Source organism: Mauremys mutica, chromosome 5, assembly GCF_020497125.1.
Source record: "Mauremys mutica isolate MM-2020 ecotype Southern chromosome 5, ASM2049712v1, whole genome shotgun sequence".
Taxonomy (NCBI): Eukaryota; Metazoa; Chordata; order Testudines; family Geoemydidae; genus Mauremys; species Mauremys mutica.
Window position 1 is genome coordinate 70,679,657 of NC_059076.1, and position 17,523 is coordinate 70,697,179.

Sequence of the window (17,523 nt, forward strand, 5' to 3'; positions counted from 1 at the left end):
CTTGCATCAACACGATTCCAACGGTCGACTTTCCCACTCCAAACTGGTTCCCGACCGATCGGTAGCTGTCTGGAGTTGCCAGCTTCCAGATTGCAATAGCCACCCGCTTCTCCACCGGCAGGGCAGCTCTCAATCTCGTGTCCTTGCGCCGCAGGGTGGGAGTGAGCTCCTCACACAGTCCCATGAAAGTGGCTTTTCTCATCTGAAAGTTCTGCAGCCACTGCTCGTCATCCCAGACTTCCATGACGACATGATCCCACCACTCAGTGCTTGTTTCCCGAGCCCAAAAGTGGTGTTCCACGGTGCTGAGCATGTCTGTGAATGCCACAAGCAATTTCATGTCGTATGCATTATGCGACTCGCTATCATCGTCGGACTCCTCATTGTCACTTTAGATCTTAAGGAATAGCTCAACTGCCAAACGTGATGTGCTGGCGAGACTCGTCAGCATATTCCTCAGCAGTTCGGGCTCCATTTCCCACAGACTGAAACGGAACACAGAATCGCGCTGCACAGAAACCGTTGAAAGATGCAAGATGGCGCCAAACGTTGAGGGAAACACAGGGATTGCTGGGATGTGAAGCGATGCATCACGGGGCGTTGGGACAGGAAGCAGAATGACCCGCACCCTCCGTCCCCTTCCCACAACCCACGGCGCCAGAATGGGAAGAGGTGCTCTGTGGGATAGCTGCCCATAATGCACAACTCCCAACACCGCTGCAAATGTGGCCACACTGCAGCACTGGTAGCTGTCAGTGTGGCCACACTGCAGCACTTTCCCTACACAGCTGTATGAAGACAGCTTTAACTCCCAGCGCTGCACACCTGCAAGTGTAGCCAAACCCGTTGTCTTTTTAGTCTACTGACCTATTTACTTATCTTATTTAGCACAAAAGTTCTGTTTTCAGCCTAATCTGTTTACCTCCTTAATTCTAAGCAAGAAATGAGGTCTCCCTCATTTGTTAATCACTCATGTCAGGCCAGGCCTCAGCTATGATCAGGGAACAACTAATCATAGGTTTAGATGAAAGATGTTCTACCTTGCCTTAACAGGACTCAGGGACAGCACCTAGGCAAAAATTCCAGGACCCATTCCTTTCCCAGCAGCTGAGGATTGGTAAGGGGGAGGATGGGCTCCTCACTAGTGCCTTTGCTCATGGAGCTTACTAGGCTAACATTCTCCTTTATCATCAACCTGGCTATTGGATGTATTCCTCTGACTAATATTATTAGGTGCCTGGTATATTTTCCAAAACATGTACTGGGTGTTGGTAATGTGGAATTTGAAATCACTCTGAGTACAAAGTAAGATTGGCAAAAAGAATTGGGACCATGATTTTCAAGTAGACAGAAATGTTAACTAAACTTGATTGTCTTGTTTGTTTACAGATGTACAAAACTTTGCCATCAGAAGCCTGTGGATCTGAAAGATGATAATACTGAAAAACACTGCCCTGTTACAGTGAATCCTTGGCATATGAAGAAAGCTTTCAAAGTTATGAATGAATTAAGAAGGTATATATTGTATTTATGCACATATATGGGGTCCATCCATTTTCAGTTGTTCACAAGTGGTTTTTTTTTTTTTTAAAGTTTCTACCGTAAATAGGATGTGGAATCCCATGAACGTAGCTTTCCAGGTAAACCAATAAGATGAATTATAAAATAAAAAGTGATAACTTATTGGTCTTCAAAAGTAATTTGATGGAATCTGTACTGTATATTCATATCACCCTTGACAAGCTAGCCGGAGCTATTGCTTATTTGTTGGCTTGGAAGAATTCAGTGTTGTTTTTTTAATAATTTCAACAAAAATAAACACTGATATCTAAGCATTTTTCTCTTTTTCTGGATATACATTTTTAAAGTTGCACAACATTATGGATTTTAAGCATTTTTTATTTTTCTATATTTACATTTTCACAGTTGCATGAAATTATGGGAGTCAGACAATTATTTAATGACAGTAGATATTGGTATTCGAAAGTTAGTTTATAATAATTAAAACAAATTGTTAACATCACATCAAAATATACAAAGTAATTATTTGAATTTGATTTAAAGATATCAAGCAGTATTTTTTTTACTTTGCCTATCTGTAAATTTCAGTTATTATTGATGGAGATATTCATTTGTCAATTTGGGTGTGTACGGCGAAATGAATGCTTACCAACATTTACTGATAAAAATCTAATTCTTCCAAACCTGCTTATGGGGTATGAAAGACATTTGAAGGATTTTGTTTGTGTTTCAGTGACACTGTCTGTTGCACAGTGTATTTCAAATAGGTTCAGTAAAGAGGTCACTTTTCACATAGGCCTCTTATGCCCTAGGAAAAGGTTTTTGTCAAGTTTCCCACCATTACAACACTGGAAGCCCTGTGTTGATACTGTTCTTAGTATCATGTCAATTAGACTATTTAGTAAGAGAATTAGGTGATGTAAGACCAGCTATAAACAGTTTTGAGTACCACAACAGGTTCAGCTGAATAGGTGTTGACAATGATGCAAAATTTTTGCAGAATTTCCCTAGTGTAGACAAAGCCTGAGATTTTAAACTTCATATACCCTACCTTTCCCCCTACCTTACCTAAAAATATTAACCTCTTTTGGCATAAAACAATAATCTGTATCTCTTAGTAAAGTTTGCCTCTATATTTGATCTTCACTTGTTGCAGGTGGCTATGTCTTCTTGCTGCTGCTGACACTGTGGCTATACTTATTTATTGAACGTTGACAGTTTGTGCCACTCTGGACAAATATGGAGATTGCAATCTACATCACGCTGACTGTATAGTTAAAGACTTTATACATAGCCTGAGAGTAAGCTATGCCGTTCTAAGTGTTCCTGCCCATCCTTACACTGCTGACCAAACTGAATGGCTGTCACGCTACACCCTACCACATTTCTTGCTCCTCCAAGGATTATGGTAACCAGATTCACAATCTCAAGGAATGTGGCAGAGCTGCAGGGTCAAGTGAGTGATTTTTTGGAGATGAGAGAGAGTGTAGAATTAGAGGTCATGTCTAAGAATGAATCGTAGGTTGTATCATGCCCAGAAGTAACAAACCCAGTTTCAGTTTTGTTGTTGCATTGCAGACAAAGTGAGGTTACTTCCCAGCAGAGTTCATTGTTGAAGGCCCTGGATTATTATTTTAAAAATATACTTAAATTTCTGGGATTTATTAAAGTTAGGATTGCTGTTGAGAGAGTACAAGCAGTTTTTTTGTTTTGTATTTATAAACAATTGAGAAGCTTAAATGGGAATGGTCCCAAGCAAACCTCAACTATAGTTGCATTTAGTAGCGTAGCTGCCACAAATGTTTACTGATGATACTGAAAGGTGGCTTCAGTTTGAGTAAAACTTAGTCAAAATATTAGGACCTTGTCAAGTCACATGATATTTGTATTTGCATTCCTTTTGGATTTGAAATAATCTGAATTATTTTAAGCTTGACTTCAGAGCAATTGGTTTAATTAGATTTATTTGACTGTTTCCTCTAAACTCTAATAGAAAGTATTAAAACCTCCATATTAATGCATCTTAATTTGATTGTGTTGCATAATGAATTTCCTTTGGTTTTAAATTTGTTGCCTTTTAACTTAAGATCAGTTTTCATATTATGGGAACTATTTAATAGGCATTTGATCCTCTTTGAAAGTATTCATTATTGTTTACTATACCTCTAGCTTTCCCTTGCTTGTCTTTCCAAATGAAATTATCCTAAACATTGTAATCTTTCTATGGAAACCTTCTTTATACCTCTGACTTCTGTTAGTGTCCTCCTGTGTTCTTGTGTATCAGCTTTGAGAATGAGTTGACTAAAATAGATTATATTGTTCAAAATAAGGCAGTATCTTTAAATAGCTATTTTGTGTATTATTGAGTATTTTTTTAATACTGCCTCCCAGCTCACTTTCTTTCATTTGGGCAGCAATCTAAGCAAATATCTTTTGGGATATTTGCGTTTCAGTAGACATTTTCTGTAAGGTCATAACTATTTAAGAATCCCTCAGCACGAACACTTAAATTCTTTCCAGTGTGTATAACCTTTCACTTGCCTACCATTGAATCTTGGCTGCTATCAAGTTACCCATTTACCAGTTTTGTTATATCTTATCAAAGGTTTTCACAATCCTTACAGTTCTTGACTAATCTGAATAATTTTGTCCTTGGTAAATCTTACCACTTCATAAATCATAATCTCCTCTAAGTAGATGTCAACTATGCTTAACATTGACGCTAGTGTTGATCACTGGGACACCCATCTACTAATTCTTACACACCAACGGTATGTCTTCACTGAAAACGCTACAGCAGTACAGCTGCAGCAGTGCTTCCTGGTAGACCCTACTTACACTGAAGGGAAGGGGTTCTTAATTCATATCCTTAAGAGGCCGTAGCTAGGTTGAAGAATTGTTCTGTTGACCTACCACTATTTACACTGGGGGGTTAGGATGGCATAGCTACATCTCTCAGGGGTGTGGATCTTTTATGGATTTTGTGGATCTGCTATGCAGATGTAAGTCCCCCCCCCCCCAAACCCTGAAAATTGTCCATTTAGTCCCTCTCTTTATGCCTCATAATAATCTGTTTTTATCGTGATGGAACTTCTCTTACTCATGCTTCCCAAACAGCTTTAATAGCTGATAAACAAGGACTTTCAAAAGAATTCTAATTGGAAAATGGTTAATATTACAAAATCTAGACTGGTTTCTTATATGTACCAAACTATGTTACTGCCAGAGCCCCTTTGTAGACGTCTGATTCTGCAACTGAGTAGCTTGTCACAGAATTGCTTCAGTGTACTCTTTCATTTTATTTATTTATTTATATATATATATATATATATATAAGTTTCTAGTCTTTGTGATCATGATGTGAACTTCCAAAAGATAAGCTGAAAATAACCAATGCACTGATGTCTGTACACATTCTGAAATAATAGTTCTACAAAGGGTAAATTGCCCCAGTGGTCTCTCTACTTGTAGGTAGTTAATTCTGAAACCTAAATATTGACACATTTTGACTATTTAATTGCTGAGAAGCAGATGCATTCAGCTACTGTACTTATTCCACATACCAAACCATCTCTCAGGTCCCCCAAACCCCAGTTGTTTCCTATTAAACTGCCAAAAAATCTACCTTATCCCTTACTCCTTGTGGCAGCTAGCACAATGTAGGTGTTAAATTATGTGTTAATGCAAAATCTGCAGCATGTTGAAAACAAATGTAATGGCAGTGTAAAAGTGAATATTTAAAATGTAATGAAACGGGATACCGTTCTGATTGTATTACTTCTTTCATATTTAATTTACTACAAACTTCCATTTTAATTGTCCTGAACAGGCAGAATTCTAGTCTGCTGCACTGCTATGGAAACCCACAGGCCTTGCTGAAGAACTTAAGTTCAGCTTGCCTCTGTGTACATGGGGGCTATATTTAAAGCTTCAATGACTCTTTTTCTTGGTACCAAAGTGTAAGGCCCACTGTTCTATAACTCCCAGGATAAGCGTTAGCAGCTCTTACCAAAAAATGGGTACGATGCGGGAGGACCCTTTGTTAGTGACTTGCTGTACCAGCTCTTATTAATAACAAATTTACATGTATTCTCCAGCTCCTTCTGAGCACTGAGTGTCCTCTGGGCATGGTGATTAATTTAAATGATTTATTGATAAATCCAATTTATGAAGTAACAGCCATATCCTGGGCTAAAATCTGAAGCTGAGAGAATTTATCAGCACAGAATATAGCTACTGAACTCTCTGAAGTTGTCCTATGCAAATGTGGTTCTATCTTCACACCTTCTTGTAATTCCCTCTGCCCTGGTATGCATTGGCCCTTAGAACTCCACATTCCCATACCCAAAACAAACATGGCTGTCTTTTTTTCTGACTACTGTCTGCTGCATTCTGTTGTCTTGGAGCCAAAATATTGCTCTAGGCCAGGGAGAGACTGGAGCTCGCCATTGATGGCAGCAGTAGGTAAAGTATGGAACTGATCACTCCAGCCTATCAGAAATGCTGAGAATAGCCAGATATTTAACTTGTATCTTGAGAGATTTGACCATGAAGAATAATGGTAAATTGCAATGGATCAGACTGGACAGAAGTATCTAGTGAGTGTGCTACAAAGATCTGGATGAAGCCAGGTTTTAAATGAAAAAGTTAATAAAGAATTTCTCTCTGAAAGAAGAGGGAGGAAACAGTGTACTGTAAACACTCAGGAGAGAAATACAAATGGATCTAGAAAAGTTACAAGGTGGGTGAGGTAATATCTTTTATTGGACCAACTTCTGTTGGTGAAAGAAACAAGCTTTTTAAGCTACACCGAGCTCTTCAGATGTGGGAAAGGTAATCAGAGTGTCACAGCTAAATACCAGGTGGAACAGTATCAGAGGGGTAGCCGTGTTAGTCTGGTTCTGTAGAAGCAGCAAAGAATCCTGTTGCACCTTATAGACTAACAGACGTTTTGCAGCATGAGCTTTCGTGGGTGAATACCCACTTCTTCGGAAGAAGGGTATTGGAGGGTATTGATCCACTTAGCAGTGGAGATATGTCTACAGACTTTGCATCTGTCATAGCAGGATCTGCTGTCATTTGATTTGGTGTGGCCTGGTCTGTGGGAGCTTGCTTCTCATCGTGAACCCGAACAACAACAACAACACTACCAACTAAAGAAGTTGGAAATTCAGGCATGCTATGTTTCATCCTAGAAAAACCTAAGCTATTTTTCTTGGTTCAGAGATTTTTGGTGATGAAATCTACTTGAAAAGTAGTAATAACAAAGAAGACTTTATGGTGATTTTGAATAGTAAACAAGGCATGAACTTGCAAAGTAATACAACAAAGAAAACCACTCTGAAGTTTGGGCTCATTACTGACTAGGAAGCTCATAGCCCTGATCTACATGGGAGTGAATCGTAACCTTTTAGTATTTGTCCATATTGATACATGGCATAGAAAGAGGATTCCTCCAGAGTATGTAGCCTCAAACTCTGACAGGCTGATATAAGTTGTTCTGTATTTGGCATACAAGTCTTTTATCCAAGCAAGAAAGCAGAATTAATTAGTTTGCGCCTAGGAAGCTGCATGAACCCAAGCACCAGCTGTAAGTATACAGCTGTGTGTTTTTTGAAACAGAGTTAAAAATTTTGGTTTATCAATGTTGTTTTTGTTGGGTAAAAAGTCATGTTTACTATAAGGTAGACGTTATGTGCTTTTCTACTATGGTTTTTCTTATGTAAAACTACTCTTCCTCTGATTTTTTTTTTTTTTTTCAAACAGTCAAAACTTGTTGTGTGATGTGACAATAGTAGCTGAAGACATGGAAATTGCAGCTCATAGAGTCGTGCTAGCCGCTTGCAGCCCTTACTTCCATGCCATGTTTACAGGTACTAAATATTTTTAACACTTGTTACCTTTAACTATTATCAGACTATGCTGAAGTGCACAGGCAAAAAAGTTTTGTTTTGCTATGCTTTATTTATATATTAAGACATTAAAATTATAGGAACCTTGTATATTTTATGTTAGTTTGTTCTAACTTTAAAGGGAACTGTCAACTTGAAATCCAGTGTCTCTGTATAAAGGGAGTTAAAAGTAGGTTTGGGTGATTCTCTAAGTCCTCCTGACAATGCTTGGTATTTCTATCTTGTTTTATTTATTTTATTTTTCTCTTCCTTTTTCTTTGTGAAAGATGCACACAAACAGGGGAAACAGTAGAAAATGACTATGTAAATTGCTGTCACATGTTCAAAGTAAAGGAGAAAGAGATTCTCTAACCTTTTCAATAGTAATAATCCTGTGTAACAGTAGGTTAAATCACTTTTTTCTGGACTTTAAGTAGATGATGTCCCTTTAACATCTCTTCTTTCCCCTAAGTAAATTCCTCAGTCCCATAGTGTTGTAAGCTGTTAAACATGAATGCTTTCAGTGGCTTTGGCAGCTGGAGTGCATATTTTGGTGTTCTTTGGATAACTGAGTGACAGAGATGCTGTTCATTGTTGGCATAACTTTTCTGTGCAGGCTGGATTCTACCTCTTTTCACTCCACGCTAATAAGTTGCTGTTTTATTGTTACAGCAGGCATGTTAGAGGGTTTGTAGGTCTAACGTAGGTTTAGATCCTTAATGCCTCCCAGTGGATTTTGAATGTTGAAGATGTACTTCTTCACAGGTTGTAAATTACTTTGAAACCCTCTCATGGAAGATGCTGTCAAAACAAAAATTATTATTAAATGTGTATTTTATAATTTTATTTTAAAATTGCTTGGCTCTTTCCTCCCACCCTGCGATATACTTTGGTCCTTAATGTTTCCTTATTTTTTGTTGATGACATGGGACATCAGAAATAATCACTGTGATATGCATCTTACAACTTCAGTTACATTCCTGATATGGGGCATGCAGGTAAAGAGTAAAAATAAAATTTTGACAACTAAGTTTCAAATTAGGATCAGAAGTTCTAGTTGTATATACAACTGTGTATTGGGAAACAGGGATCACTTCACTGAGATTAAACTGTAAATTTAGGATAGACCGGATTTGCTTATGATATGGAATTGACTGAAATCTGTTAACGTTTTCTTTCTGCTAGGACTGACTCGTCTTCCGTTCTGTGCTTTCTTCTCTCCTTCACCCCACATTTTTTGCTGAATACCCAGTGATGAGCTGCCAAAATATTAACAACCGGTTCCCTCCTCCTCACCCCACGAGGGGGTCATGCCCCTCCCCGGGACTCCTGCCCCATCCAATCCCCCACATTCCTTGACAGCCCCCCCCGGGACCCCTGCCCCATCCAACCCCCTTCCCTGTCCCCTGACTGCCCCCTGTCACCCCATCCAACCCCTTCTTTCATTCCTGATGGCACCCCGGGACCCCTGCCCCATCCAACCACCCCTTCGCTCTGTCCCCTGACTGTCTCTGGAATCCCTACCCCTGACTGCCCCCCACCGCCCCATCCAACCCCTGCTCCTTCCTTGACTGCCCACCCCAGGAACCTTGCCCCCATTCAATCCCCCTGTTCCCTGCCCTCTGACCGCCCCGACACACTAATCCACCCCCCAACTCCCCTGCCCTCTATCCAACACACCCTCCCTGCCCCCTTACCGCGCTGCCTGGAGGTCGGGGCCAGACCCGGGGGCCGGGCAGGAGCCGCACCGCCCGGCCGATGTCGTGGCCGGACCTGGGGGCTGGGCAGGAGCCATGCAGCCCGGCCAAGGTCGCGGCCGGACCCGGGGGCCGGGCAGGAGCCATGCCGCCCAGGCGAGATCGCGGCCGGAGCCGGGCAGGAGGTCAGGCCGGAGCCGTGCAGCGCCTGGAGCCCTCCTCCTGCTCGCGCGCCCGCCCCTCTGCCCCAGCTCACCTAGGGGAAGCCGCTGCTTCCTTCTCAGCCCTCCCAGGCTTCCCGCGCGAACAGCTGATTCGCGGGAAGCTGGGGAGGAGGAGGAGAAGCTGGAGGAGCATTCAGAAGAGGAGGCAGAGGCGGAGTGAGGTGAGCTGGGGCTGGGGGAAGGGCAGGGAGCTGCTAGAGCTTTTGTTAAATTTAAAAGCCCTTTTCGAACCAGTTGTCCCTAGCGGGACAACCGGTTCTAAACGGGCTTCTAAATTTAACAACCGGTTCCCGCGAACCGGTGGGAACCGGCTCCAGCTCACCACTGTGAATACCCATGTAGTGCAACATAGAAATGACATTTAAATAATTCTCCAATTATTAATTCTTAAGTGTTCATTTATGGTTGATGCACAGATTACCAGTGAAAACAACGAGGAGTCCTTGTGGCGCTTTAGAGACTAACACATTTATTTGGGCATAAGCTTTTGTGGGCTAAAACCCACTTCATCAGATGCATGGAGTGGAACACACAGTAGGGAGGTATAAATACACAGCATATGAAAAGATGGGAGTTGCCTTACCAAGTGGGAGGTCAGTGCTAACGAGCCAATTCAGTTTAAGTTGGAAGTAGGCAATTCTCAACAGTTGACAAGGAGTGGAAATCACTTTTGTAGTGTTAGAGGCCAGTGTAAACAAGGTGGCCCATTTCAAACAGTTGACAAGAAGATGTGAGAATTTAGCAAGGGGAAATTAGTTTTAGTAAAAACAACAAGGAGTACTTGTGGCACCTTAGAGACTAACACATTGATTTAGTTTCTGTAGTGACCCTCTACTCCCAGTCTCTATTCAGGCCTAATTTGATGGTGTCCAACTTTCAAATTAATTCCAGTTCTGCAGTTTCTCATTGAAGTCTGTTTTTTAAGGTTTTTTTGGTGAAGAACTGCCACTTTTAAATCTGTTATTGAGTGACCAGGGAGATTGAAGTGTTCTCCTACTGGTTTTTGAATGTTATAATTCCTGATGTCAGATTTGTGTCCATTTATTCTTTTGTGTAGAGACTGTCCAGTTTGGCCAATGTACATTGCAGAGGGGCATTGCTGGCACATGATGGCATATATCACATTGGTAGATGTGCAGGTGAATGAGCCCCTGATGGTGTGGCTGATGTGGTTATGACGGTGTCCCTTGAATAGATATGCAGACATAGTTGGCACCGGGGTTTGTTGCAGGGTTTGGTTCCTGGGTTAGTGTTTTTGTTGTGTGGTATGTAGTTGCTAATGAGTATTTGCTTCAGGTTGGGGGGCTGTATATAAGCAAGGGCTGGCCTGTCTCCCAAGGTCTGTGAGAGTGAGGGATCATCCTTCAGGATAGGTTGTAGATTCTTGATGCGCTGGAGAGGTTTTAGTTGGGGGGGCTATAGGTGACGGCTAGTGGCGTTCTGTTACTTTCTTTGTTGGGCCTGTCTTTTAGTAGGTGACTTCTGGGTGCCCTTCTGGCTCTGATTACCAGAGAGCATTGATATTTTTTATCAGATTAAAAAAAATTATCCTAGTTTTCTGTTAAGTGAAAGCAACTTTTTTTTATGATTTTTTCCATCTGGTTGATAATGCAGAAATGCAAGCCCTTTAAGTTAGCTGTATTTTAAATGCTGAGTATTATGTCACACATACAAAATATCTCTATGTAAACAGACTAACCTTTTATTCAGTGAATCGGTGTGGTGGGAGTTTTAAACCCAACACCCAGTGTTGCTTCAAGGACTGGCAGACTGTGTGCTACAGGTGCAAATGTTTCCTTCCAATAAGAATCAACCACGCTGCGTATGCTATGTGGCCATTCTCCACTGACAAAGTCCTAAATTTAATCTTTAATTCCTATTTATGTTACACTTCTAATAATCCACATTTCTACCTGTTGACCTGCAAATTTCACTCACTTAACTGGTTACAACCAAAGGGAAGAATGGAGGCATTTTCTCCATTCTTTCTCCATCCAGAGTTATAATTGTAATTGCTAACATTTTGAAAGATGTTAAACCTCACATTTTAGGGTTTCCATCAATCTCTAACTACTAGGGATTGGGAGGAGATATAATGTGGAGGACAGATTATCCCACTTTTCATAACGTGAGGTTGCATGCACCATTCTCTCAAACATCTGGCACTGGCTACAATCAGAGACACGATACTGGGTTAGATGGACCACAGATCTGATTCAGTCTGGCATTTCCTGTGTTTCCTCTAGATCAGGGGTTCTCAACCATTTTCTTTGAGCCACCTCCTCCCCCAACATGCTATATAAACTCCATGGCCCACCTGTGCCACAACTATTTTTCTGCATATAAAAGCCAGGGCCGCCGTTAGGGGGTAGCAAGCAGTGCAGTTGTCCAGGGCGATTTGCCACAGGGGGCCCTGCAAAGCTAAGTTGCTCAGGATTCAGCTTCAGCCCTGGGTGGCAGGGCTCGGACCCCCAGAGCTTCAGCACCATGCGGTAGGGCTTCGGCTTTCTCCCCTGAGCCCCAGCAAGTCTAATGCTGGCCCTGCTTGGCGGACCCCCTGAAACCAGCTCACAGCCCCTTAGGGGGCCCCAGACCCCTGGTTGAGAACCACTGCTCTAGAACCTAAGTTCTGACAGAGGAACTCAAGAGAAGAGGCAGGAATGGAGAAGCTTCACCCTTCCTAGCCCTGGTCTGTCCCCCTCCATCCAAAGATAGAACCTAAATGAGTTGCAGAAGCAAGGAGCCCTGATAAAGAGACTGTCAGATTCTATGGTGATAGGAGCCACATAAGTACCTTAGAGAGCCTTTTAGTAACTTCAGATAATCTGGGTTACTCTACCTTTAGGCTATGTCTACTCTGTGCACCTTACAACAGCTGTTGTAAGGTGTGCTGTGTGGCCGCTCTTTATTGCTGGGAGAGAATTCTTCCAGTGACAAAATTAAAATCATCCCCAACAAGGGACAGTAGCTTCATTGTCAGTAGTGCAGCTTCTGGCGACTAAATTAATCAGACTACAAAATTGTATTGCAGGTGAAATGAGTGAGAGTCGAGCAAAGAGAGTTCGAATAAAGGAAGTGGATGGCTGGACGCTCAGAATGCTTATTGATTATGTTTACACTGCTGAAATTCAGGTTACAGAAGAAAATGTACAGGTAAGAGAGTAAGACCTTCTCCTAATAACTGTGGTGTTTCTGTGGTGTCTGACACTTTTGCTCTTGCAAAATAAGGTGATTTTTTTTCTTACGCTTGCAAAGATAATAGGATTTACTGCTAGAATCTTAACCTTAAAGAGAGAAAAATATTAGAAAGAAATTGTGTGATCACAGAATTGTCCTTTTTTCTTAAGTGCAAAATCAGGCTCCCCAAGACATTGATTTCCTACATTCAAAACTTGAGTACTGCATGTGCTGCAAAGAAAACACCAGTCACTAGTTTGTAATTTCTCACAAATGATAGATTGACAGTAATCTTGCTGTCTAGTAGAGTAAGTATCAGCAAGCCCTTAAATAAATAAAGGGATTTTGTACTAAAATCATGTAACTTTTCTAGTGAAAGTCGTGTGTGTGTGGGTGTGTGTTCTGAAATGTGGCTGTTCCCTGCTTGAGAAAAGCCCCATTACTGCGAAGTGAAGACCTCTATTCACAGTATAGCTACACCAGCTAGAAGATCCTCTGCACTACTAATGTGCTTCTATGCTGATGTGGAAAGTTTCCCCACCTTTGTGATGGAAGGGTAGTTCATGCTCCTAAGGCTAGTACTCACACATCCTGTACTCTGGGCCTAATCCAAAGATCACTGAAGTCAATGGAAAGACTTCAGTGGGCTTTGAAGAATACCATTAGTGCAGTAAACTGGGTATCCCCCACACTCCTCAGTTTGCTGCTAGTGTTCTACCTGCAAGGCTACCTTGGAGTTTTCACTCTGATAGTGCTAGTTTGCACTGAGTTTTGTCTTAAAACAAACAAAAATAAACCTCCCCCTTTATATTAAAATTTAGTTTATTGAACATTTCCTTTATGTTAGTCCACTGTCAGCTACTACCACTTGGTCTGAGCTTCTATGTTCTCACTTTGTCAGTGGCTTACTAAGTCTGGCTTTTTTTCAGCTCAAGGATGGACTCTTGCTAGTTAGCTCTATATTTATATCAATCAGTATTTAGCTCAAGGACTTTGCCCATCTCACTCACTCAATCAGCTGATCTTACCTATGACTGATTCATGGCAGACACACTTCAAAGAGATTAGAAATGTCACAATGAAAGAGTCTAATCAACAATGAAAAATACAGATTAAAATTTTATCTCTCCCACTATAATATTTTCTTACTATGTATCAACAGATTCAGCCCTTCCCTCTTCTTTTGCTTCTGCTGCCTTAAGATCTGAAGTAGCTATTCTGGAGAGTTAATGCTGGTTGCTCAATAAGAGGTGCTGTTTGGTAAGCTGTATTATTTAGGTCTCCGGTTACTCTTGTTACCCTCTGCCTTTGTTTCTCCACTCCCCCTTTTTCTTGCTCTGAGCATTAGATTACTAGCCATTCACACACAGTAAACCCTGAGGGGAAAAACACTGTGTTATATGCACCACATACTTGCGCTTCAGTCTTTCAGCCAGAAATGAACAGTTTACTGCTGGGCATTGGGCTGAGATTATCAGCTCTTTCTTGGCCACAGAATAGCCATCAGTTGGAGTCACTACTGGTCTTAGCCAGTTTGAATCAGTGACCTGGAAGTGATAGGCTTCATACTGCATTTTACAAATCATAATAAATGTTCCATTACCAGCCCCTGCAGCAATCTAGGCCACACATGTTCCCATTCTGAAATGGTAACTTCACATCTTACTAACTAGTTCTCTTTGGATATTGTTGGCTTGTGGTGTTACTGTCTGAGGGCTTTGTCAGCCACATAATAAGTCTTTGATGATGCTGTGCTGTATCCTGCCAAACTAGCAATGGTACAGACCTCTTAATCTCATTGTGGAGAGCTCTTGCACTATCAAAAATGACAGAGGTTTTGTTAATACTCTTCTCACGTGTTCATGGCAGCTCCTTTTTGCCCATTCAGGAAAAGTTTGATTCCTCAAGGGCAAAGCTTCTCCATATATACCTTGATGACTACTTGTGCAGGGGACTGGACTTGATGACTTCTCAAGATCCCTTCCAACCCTGTGTTTCTATGAGTCTATATCTTTCTAACCTTCAGTACATAACATTAGGATGGATGGCCAAACTTCAATTAAAAATGAAGTTCTTCTGGTAAGGGCTTTTGTTTAGAGTTTTTTCTTTCTGACTCTGCAAGCGGCCTTGTGTGTTTTGGATGCTAGTTCTGTCTGAGATGACATATTTTAGTCTGATGTTGACAGTGTTGGCTTCCTCTTGTGTTTATGGGCATGAGAAGTAAAATTCCTGTATCTTAGTAGTAGTATGAGGGATGTTAAAGGCCAGATATCCACAGGTTTAATGCTTCTGAGTCTGATGCAGCTTTCATTTTCACAGCTCCAGATTACCTGGCTGTTTGAAGATGAATCTAATGATGTTGGGGTTGGTAATTTATATAATGTGACCTGGTGAGTGATCTTACAGTTTGTAGTTACTTGTATATTGAAAAGACAGTCTAGCTTTGATTCGGACTAGATCTACTGAAATAAGAGTTGCACTTTTGAATGTCATCACATGCATTTGTGTCATGGAACTGGCTATAAATGGAAATATATTCCTTTGTCACCCTCATGTTTGTTGTAGCTAAAAATCTATTTTATTTGTGTTCTGCTAATACTCACATTAAGTGCTGTCCAAATACACCATGTGCAGTCCCTGCCCCAAAGATTTAAAAGCTAAGATGAAAAAAGGCTGCCCTGAATCTTTTGGAAGGATAATCCAGTGGTTAGATCCCTAATTTAGGCAGTGGAAGATTCGGTATTCAATTCCTGCTCTGTTGCAGGCGTCTGTGTGACCTTGGGGCAGTCTTAGTCATTCTGTGTCTCAGTTCCCCCGCCTGTAAAATGGGGCAAATAGCACAGAGGTCTTGTGAGGGTAAACACCTTGATGATTGTGAGATACTCATGTATCATGGTCATGGGGGTTGTAAAATACCAAAGATATAATATAATAGATCCTGTTATACTGTGTCTGCAGGCTGATTTACTGATCACCTGAGAGGCTCACACTTACAGGTAGCTTCTTATGATATTTACATGTAATACATTTAATAGGACTGGAAGTGCTATGGTCAGTATATTCAGATCACATGTTAGGAAACTTAGTCTACTAAATGAGCAAATCTATTAAATGAACAAATATTCAAAAAGCGGGTGGTTTTGCAGTTTCAATGCAGAATAGCTATACACAACTGCACTAATGTGGTTATGCTATGCACATGTGCAAATAATTATAGATTAATAGCAGAAGGACCATTCTATATATACTATTGTTATGCTAACTGACTGTCCTCTCAGTCCATCTGTTAACAGGAAAATGAGTTTGAGCTTCTTCCTTGATTTGCTTTGGCAAGTAGAAAAAAGTTGAAATAGCCATGATTTGCCGTTAGCTGTTACATGAACATGATGTATTTTCCATTTGAAACAAACGTACTGAGTTTTACTTGTTTTTGCAAATAGGTACAAAATACTATAATGGAGTTATTGTAGTGTAGTGGTCTTTTGGGCCTGGATAAACAGTGTGAGCTGGTATTAAGTCACTATTAAGTTAGTTTTAACTAGCTATTCATATATATTGTGCTAAGCTGCCTTGTTTACTTTGACTTAGAGATGGTGATGAGCAGGAGATCCCTTTATTAAAAATTCTTTATAAGAATTACTTGTGTTTTAGGCTTTGTTAAAGAGCATTTGCCTGGTTTAGAAAAATCTTTTTGTGAGAACATGCTCCTTTAAAGGTCAGACTTGGTAATTAAGTGAACCAAAAAAGGATCAGTTTATTTTCCTGTAATGTGTGGAAACCGAACACCTGTAGGCTTGCATTGCTGGTGGATTGAAGAAACTAGTAAAACAGGTACATTTTGTACACTTGTTCATAGACTGTTTCCTGCATGCAAATGTGAGACTTCATTCGCCTTCCTAAATTTCCTCTGGTAAACTCAGGGCATGTCTACACTTACCGGTAGATTGGCACTGCCGCAGTAAATGCAGCGAGTGTTGATTTAGCGCAGGGGTGGCAAACCTGAACCTGAGAGGGAGCCAGAGTTTACCAATGTACATTGTCAAAGAGCCACAGTAATACATCAGCAGCCCCGCATCAGCTCCTCCACCCTGCTCCCAGCGCCTCCCACCCACTGGCAGCCCTGCCGATCAGCACCTCCCCGCACCTCCCGATCAGCTGTTTCGTGGCATGCAGGAGGTTCTAGGGGGTTGGGGGGAAAGGGGAGGAGCAAGGGCACGGCAGGCTGAGGGGAGAGGGTGGGAAGGCGTGGAGTGGGGGCAGGGCCTGTGGCAGAGCCTGGGGTTGAGCAGTGAGCACCCCCCAGCACATTGGAAAGTTGGCGCCTGTAGCTCCAGCCCTGGAGTCGGTGACCATACAAGGAGTCGCATATTAACTTCTGAAGAGCAGCATGTGGCTCTGGAGCCACAGGTTGGCCACCCCTGATTTAGCGGGTCTGGTGAAGACATGCTAAATTGATGGGAGAGCATGCTCCCATCAATTTGTGTACTCCACCTCCATGAGAAGCGTAAGGGAAGTCAACGGGAGATTCTTTCCCGTCGACACAGTGCAGTGTAGCCACCGCAGTAAGTGGATCTAACTATGTCAAGTTCAGTTCAGTTATTCATGTAACTGAAGTTGCATAACTTAGATCGATTTATTGCGCTAATGTAGACCTATCCTCAGTTAGTAAGTTAAAGGTAAAAGATGGCTCTTGCTTAGGTTTTTCTTAGTCTCTTATTTTAACATCAGTGGTAGATCTTATTTAAAGTTAAAATGTTATTTGACAAATTCAAGAGTGAAACAGAAACAAGAAATGAATCATGAAATGATAGTTCATGATTCTAAGAAATGGTAGGAGGGAAAACAGCACAGAGAAGATAATGGATTTCAAGAAGGCAGTAGGTAGGTAAGATCCCAAGGGGAGCAAGTTTAAGGGGAAAAACAGTTCAAGAGAGTTGGCAGTTTTCAACGAGACATTATTAAGGACACAAGAGCAAACTATCCCATTGCGCAGGAAAGATGGGAAGTGTGGCA

At 41.4% G+C, this 17,523-nt stretch overlaps 1 protein-coding gene across 1 annotated transcript in view; it reads left to right on the top strand.

The window, feature by feature from the left end:
• The window catches only part of KLHL2 (kelch like family member 2), a 104,542-nt gene that overhangs the window by 9,872 nt on the left and 77,147 nt on the right, over positions 1-17,523 (top strand). Inside the window, exons 2-4 of the mRNA XM_045019779.1 lie at positions 1,390-1,515; positions 7,288-7,394; positions 12,365-12,486. Of these exons, the coding sequence (XP_044875714.1) occupies positions 1,390-1,515; positions 7,288-7,394; positions 12,365-12,486 (355 nt within the window). The remainder of the gene's footprint in view (positions 1-1,389; positions 1,516-7,287; positions 7,395-12,364; positions 12,487-17,523) is intronic.